Source organism: Carcharodon carcharias (genome assembly GCF_017639515.1).
Source record: "Carcharodon carcharias isolate sCarCar2 chromosome 27 unlocalized genomic scaffold, sCarCar2.pri SUPER_27_unloc_1, whole genome shotgun sequence".
Classification (NCBI taxonomy): domain Eukaryota; kingdom Metazoa; phylum Chordata; class Chondrichthyes; order Lamniformes; family Lamnidae; genus Carcharodon; species Carcharodon carcharias.
In genome coordinates, this window is record NW_024470624.1 from 2,426,303 (window position 1) to 2,433,267 (window position 6,965).

Consider the following 6,965-nt stretch of genomic DNA (forward strand, 5'->3'; position numbering starts at 1 on the left):
ACAGTTGCTTTTTATGTTTCTCGCCAGTTTGCTCTGATATTCAGTTTTCTCTTTCCTTACCAGTTTCTTGGTCCTCCTTTCCTGAATTCTGAAAAAAGCTCCAATCCTCAAGCTTACTACTTTTTTGGCCATTTTGTGAGCCTCTCCCTTTGATCTAATGCAATCTTTATCTTTTCTGTTGGCCATGATTACATCACTTTTCCTGTTGGATTTTTATTCCTTAAAGGATCTATATTTGTTGTAACTATGTAATAATTCCTTCAATGCTAGCTATTGCCTGTCTCCTGTCATAAACTTCCATGTAGTTTCCCAATCTACCACAGCCAACTTGACCCTCAAACTGTGATAGTTTTCTTCTGTGAGAAACACCCAGATAAATTATACAGAAGAACCATCAAACCAGCACAGCCCATCTCCATGGCAACCTGGCATGCTTTGGGGGGTTCCAAACAGAAATGCAAACTAAATATATTTTACATTCCAAACACCCTTTCATCCTGTGATCCCTGTGAAATATGAAACAAGATATTTGCAACAAGGCTCAAAAAGCATCAGCCACTGGGGTAAAGTCGTGGGACTGGCCAGTCCAGCATAAAGAAACCCTCCAATTTTCCCAATTCATCAACTGTCAGAATGAACATGGTTCAGTCCTGAATGTGATTAACAACAGCAATAACAGCAGAATCCAACCCCTGGAATCACTTGTGAACTTGCTGGTGTCTCAGAAGGTGGGATGACTGAGTGAAACCCTTCCCACACTGAGAGCAGGTGAACAGCCTCCTCCCGGTGTGAACTTGCTGATGTCTCAGCAGGTGGGATGACTGAATAAATCCCTTACCACACTGAGAGCAGGTGAATGGCCTCTCTCCAGTGTGAAGTCGCTGGTGTGCCTGCAAATGGCATAACTGAGTGAAGCCCTTCCCACATTCAGAGCAGTTGAACAGCCTCTCCCCGGTGTGAACCCGCTGGTGTATCCGCAGATGGGATAACTGAGTAAATTGCTTCTCACATTCAGAGCAGGTGAACAGCCTCTCCCCAGTGTGAACTCGCTGGTGTGTCCGCAGATGGGATAACTGAGTGAATCCCTTCGCACAAGCGGAGCAGGTGAACAGCCTCTCCCTAGTGTGAACTTGCTGGTGTCTCTGCAGGTGGGATAACTGAGTGAATCCCTTCGCACATGCAGAGCAGGTGAACGGCCTTTCCCCAATGTGAAATCGCTGGTGTCTCAGCAGGTTGGATGACCGAGTGAATCCCTTCCCACATTCAGAGCAGGTGAACAGTCTCTCCCCGGTGTGAACTCGCTGGTGTGACTGTAGTCTAAATAACTGACTGAATCCCTTCCCACACTCAGAGCAGGTGAACAGTCGCTCCCCGGTGTGAACTCGCTGGTGTGACTGCAGTCTAAATAACTGGCCGAATCCCTTCCCACAATCAGAGCAGGTGAATGGCTTCTCCCTATTGTGAACTCGCTGGTGTGTCTGCAGGTTGTATAACCGAGCGAATCCCTTCCCACACTCAGGGCAGGTGAACGGCCTCTCCCCGGTGTGACTGCGCCGATGAGTTTCCAGCTCAGAGGGGGCTTTGAATCCCTTCCCACAGTCCCCACATTTCCACGGTTTCTTCATGGTGCGCGTGTCCTTGTGTCTCTCCAGGTTCGAAGATCAGTTGAAGCCTCGTCCTCACACAGAACACGTGAATGGTCTCTCCCCGCTGTGAATGGTGCAACGTTTTTTCAGCCCGTGTAACTGGTTAAAGCTCTTTCTTTCCACAGTCAGTGCACTGGAAACACTCTCACTCGGGTGTCTGTGTGTCAGTGCTTTTCCAGTCACACTGATGTTTAAAATTTTTTAAAGTAGACAGAACAGACAAACATTTCTCCTTCTAGATTCAAAAGCCAATGATATTCAGGTCCCAATGAGCCCAGTGACTCTGAGAGAACTTAACCTTTGATTTCAGATTTCTGTCTGTAAATCCTCCCCTGCTGATATCCTGTAAAAAGAATTCACAACCATCATCACTGTCAGTACAGAATAGAAATTCAGAACAGACAATTCTAGCTCCAGTGGGACATTCTTTATTCTCTCATTCCCCAAAAGCTGTGAATCTATTCCACACACCCTCTCTCCATTCTCACTCTGCTGTACCTAATATACACCCTCCAAATTCTCCTGAAGGTTCATGTTGATTGACAGATCCACGTTCACCACTTCCTGTCAGGACAGAGATCATAAGAAATAGGAGCAGTATGAGGCCATTCGGCCCATCGAGCCTGCTTAGACATTCAATGAGATCATGGCTGATCTACCTTAGCACCAGTTTCCCACACAATCCCCAATATCCCTTAATAGCTTCACTATCTAAAACCTGTCAATCTCTGTCTTGAATATATTTAATGACTGAGCCTCCACAGTCCTCTGGGGTTGAGAATTTCAAAGCTTCACCAGCCCCTGAGTGAAGGAATTCCTCCTCATCTACACTTCTACTCCATTTTCCAGCCTGTTTCACATAACACTCAACACCCTGGGCAATCAAAAATCGGTATAACTCATTCTTGAATATACTCAATGACCCGGCCTCCACTGGTCCTTGCGGAAGAGAATTCCAACATGCTGATACACCAGCGAGTTCACTCCAGTGAGAGGCCGTTTCCCTTGCTCTGAATGTGGGAACGACCCTCTGAGGAAAAAAATTCCTCATCTCCATCTTCAATGGGAGACACCCTCTTTTTAAAATGTGTCCCTATTTCTAAACTCCCCAATGAGCGGAACCATCCTCCCAACATCTACCCTGTCAAGCTGCCTCAGAATCTGATATCTTTCAATAAGGTCACCTCCCATTCTTCTCAACTCCAATTTGTATTGGCCCAACCTGCTCAATGTTTCCTCATAAGGCAACCCCTTTATCCAAGGAATCAGCCCAGTGAAGCTTCACAGTTTTTATATTTCTTGTTAGTTGTCGGTCATACTCCATTTTCATTCTCTTCATTTCTTTTTGTGATGCTTTGCTGGTGTCTAAGATTTTTTCAAACTTCTGGCCCATTGCAGCATTGAAAATCAGCAACCATGCTGCTAGTCTTAACTATATGCCTGTGCCCATAGTAATGGGCTAAGTGTAATATACAGTACAGGATTATTTGACCAGAGATATAGGTGGGATGTGAGGAAGGACTTTATTTCAGCAGCAGGTGGTCATGTCCTGGAACTTGCTGCCTTTGAGGATGGTAGAAGTGGAGACAATTTCAAAATGAAATTGGATGGGCACTTGAAGGAAATAACCTTGCAGGGGGATGGGGATATAGAGGGAGAATGGGACTGTGACTGGATTGCTCTACACAGAGTCGGCATGGACTCGAGTTACCGAAAGGGCTCCTTCTGTGCTGTAATGATTCTAGGACTGAAATAAATAACGTAGCTACAGTACTATATTACAAGACTAGAAATAATAATAAATGTATTTTGATAAAGGGCCATAAATAATATATCTAATATGCACCACATAACACTAGACATATCTCTGTCCTATATGAATTTACTGTCCCCTTAAATGTCAGCCATCTCCTGGGGAAACCACCCCTTCAATTGTGAACATTAGGAAAGAGACCATCCTTTTAGCCAGACAATTAAATGTGTCAAGCTGAGGGAAGAAAGGACGTCAATGTCTTTAAGAGAGAGAGAGCGAGACCTGGGCCAACCTTTCCAGAGTCTGCACCCTCCCTGGATTCACTTCCTTTCCCTTTAGTTCCTGCAAGTCAAAAATTTCCCCCCAAAATGAGAAAAGAAAGTGTTTTACTCACAGATGTTGGACACAGGAGGAAGTTTTACTCTGTGTGAAGCTCAATCTTCATTCACACAAAGCCCGCGCTCTGATTGGCTGGGAGACCAGAGTCCTTCCGGTCCTCCTACTTTTCCCATTGGTCAATTCCCCGCCTGAAGACAATGGGGCAGCGGAAACCATCGCGGGGCGCCGGAAACCCTTTGATCCTCATGACGAATTGAGTGGCTGGCCAATGAGCACCGCCATTCCCTACACATGCGTAGCTTCCCCTCGCCCTCGGACATGCGCAGTCCCGGGCCGCTCGTCCGCGCGGTGGATAGAACGGTCTCCGCAGCGCGGGGGATTGTGGGAGCTATGGCCGCCATTACCCATCCGGAGCCCAGTCTCCAAACTCCTGGGACTGGGATGGAAAGTGGGGGTGGGAGGCGCACTGACTCCACCCTGACACAAAGTACATGTGGGTAGTCACTGGCTTTGATTGTGACGACCCCTTAGCAAAACAGTTTGTTAACTTCAGGTGTAAAGTTTTAGACACCTGGGTAATACATTGGGGAAGGCAACAGGTGAGTGTGAAACTGAAACCCAGAGTCAGCATCTTCAGGGGAGGAGAATTGAGGGAAAAACAGGAGGAGGATAGTCGGATGAATTATGGTTACAATCAATAGGGAGGAGGGAGTGTGTGGGGGACAGAGATTTATAGTTTTGAAGGAAGCAACATGTTTCAAGACAAGTAGAATTCTCAGTTCAAAATTTCTATCGTGTACTGATAGATTACTTGATGACATCAACCCTGTCGCCCCCTGTCATAATCTTAAAGTCCTCTATCAGGTCAGCCCTCAGCCTTCTCTTTTCCAGAGAATACATTCCCAACCTGTTCAATCTATCCTGTAACTGAAACACTCTCAGTTCTGGTATCATCCCTGTGAATCTTTCTTGCACCTTCTCGAGGCCGTCTCTCAGTGTTAGAGGGGTACATAAATAAAATTGGTTGCAGGCGCCTAATTACTCGGTTTCAAATTGAACCCCTAAATTTCATATTGACCCTCTCAAATGCTTTAATTTTAAAAAGACTTAACCATCAGGCAAGGTAGGACCCTGAAATGACAAATAATATCAATATTTATTTTTTAAAAAGTTTACTTATGAAATACCCAAGAGACTTTCCCCAACTCAGTTGGGCACCCACCCCAGGGAGAAGTGTGACTCTTCCTCAGGTTCTTGAACCATCAGCGATTTCCCACAATCCTGCCCCAGGGGACACTCAGTACTTCCACAGCTAGAGACCAACTCGCAAACCCAAGATGGTTCTTGAAACCCACTTTTAATCCTTAAATTAACATTACCACATTTCGAATGAGGCTTGTTGTCATTAGAATATTGATCAATGTTGTTGCTGGGTTAAGTTTATTGGATTTAACCATTTCCATACATTGTTCCATACAGCAGAACAGTGAGATTGTTGTTGTGTCCAGAGACAGCTACAGGAAGGTTGCTGACTGTAATCGGCCATGTTCGATGTTTAAAAATAGAGAAGTGGAGACATTGTTACATTGGTCACACTGAGCTGAACTGAAACCCGTCTCTTTAAATGCAGATACAGGGAAGAGGCTGAAATGAAATCTGTCCCTTTTAACCTGCACAAAAGCAGGAGGCTCAGATTCACAGGCTGCAGAAGGAGTCCATTCGGCCCGTCATACCCCTGCCATCTCTTTGAAAGGGCTTGTTGATTCATTCAACTCCACAGCCCTGCAAATTCTTCCCCATCAAGTATTTACCCTTTGGAAAGATACTACTGAATCTGCTTTCAGGCAGATCAGAACAACTTGCTGTGTCAAAAAAATCACATAGAAATATAGAAACTTGGAGCAGGAGTAGGCCATTCGGCCCTCCGAGCCTGCTCCCCCATTCATTCTGATCATGGCTGATCATCCAACTCAATAGCCTGCTCCCGCTTTCTCTCCATACTCTTTGATCCCTTTCGCCCCAAGAGCTTGGTCTCAACTAATTTCTGTGGTAGCAAATTCCACAGGCTCACCACTCTCTGGGTGAAGAAATTTCTCCTCATCTCAGTCCTAAATGGTCTACCCCATATCCTCAGGCTGTGACCCCTGGTTCTGGACTCCCCCACCATCGGGAACATTCTTTCTGCATCCACCCTGTCTAGTCCTGTTAGAATTTAATAGGATTCTATGAGATCCCCCCTCATTCTTCTGAACTCCAGCGAATATAATCCTAATGAACTCAATCTCTCCTCATATGTCAGTCCCGCCATCCCAGGAATCAGTCGGGTAATCCTTCGCTGCACTCCCTCTATAGCAAGTACATCCTTCCTCAGATAAGGAGACCAAAGCTGCACACAATATTCCAGGCACTGTACAATTTCAACAAGGCATCCCTGTTCCTGTACTCGAATCCTCTGGCTATGAAGGCCAACATACCATTTTCCTTCTTTACCACCTGCTGCACCTGTATGCTTACCCTCAGCGGCTGGTGTACAACGACACCCAGGTCTTGTTTCACATTCCCCGCTCTCAATTTATAGCCATTCAGGTAATAATCTGCCTTCCTGTTTTTGCTACCAAAATGGATAACCTCACATTTATCCACATTATACTGCATCTGCTATGCATTTGCCCACTCACTCAGCTTGTCCAAATCACACTGAAGCAGCTCAGTCTCCCACCCAGCTTTGTGTCATCTGCAAATTTGGAGATATTACTTTTAAATCCCTCATCTAAATCATTAATATATATTGTGAATAAATGGGGTCCTAGCATCTGTCCCTGCAGTACCCCACTAGTCACTGCCTGCCATTCAGAAAAAGACCTGTTTATTCCTACTCTTTGTTTCCTGTCTGCCAAACAGTTTTCTATCCATCTCAATATACTACCCCCAATCCCATGCTCTTTAATTTTACACGCCAATCTCTTATGTGGGACTATGTCGAAAGCCTTCTGAAAGTCTAAATAAACCACGTCCACTGGATCCCCCTCATCAACTCTACTGGTTACATCCTTGCAAAATTCCAGTAGATTTGTCAAGCATGATTTCCCTTTCACAAATCCATGCTGACTCTGTCCGATTCTGCCACTGTTTTCCACGTGCTCAGCTATTAAATCTTTTAAAATGGATTCTAGAATTTTCCCCACTACTGACGTCAGGCTGACTGTTCTATAATTCCCTGTTTTCTC

At 45.3% G+C, this 6,965-nt stretch overlaps 1 protein-coding gene across 1 annotated transcript; it reads right to left on the reverse strand.

The window, feature by feature from the left end:
• Nucleotides 1–492: 492 nt before the first annotated feature.
• Nucleotides 493–3,985, reverse strand: LOC121273601 (gastrula zinc finger protein XlCGF7.1-like). The gene is made up of 4 exons (XM_041180755.1): nucleotides 3,903–3,985; nucleotides 1,945–2,017; nucleotides 725–1,478; nucleotides 493–506 (listed from the first exon to the last, which is right to left on the reverse strand). The coding sequence occupies exons 1-4, from the start codon at nucleotides 3,983–3,985 to the stop codon at nucleotides 493–495; spliced, it is 924 nt and encodes a 307-aa protein (XP_041036689.1).
• Between the last annotated feature and the right edge of the window lie 2,980 nt (nucleotides 3,986–6,965).

Excerpts from the sequence above, each read along its gene's own strand:
- LOC121273601 (XM_041180755.1), bottom strand. The coding sequence starts at position 3,985 with ATGAGGATCAAAGGGTTTCCGGCGCCCCGCGATGGTTTCCGCTGCCCC. Across the intron at positions 2,018-3,902 it reads GGAATTGACCAATGGGAAAA|TGATGATGGTTGTGAATTCT; the intron begins GTAGGAGGACCG and ends CTGTACTGACAG. Across the intron at positions 1,479-1,944 it reads ACAGAAATCTGAAATCAAAG|ACACACCAGCGAGTTCACAA; the intron begins GTTAAGTTCTCT and ends TACAACCTGCAG.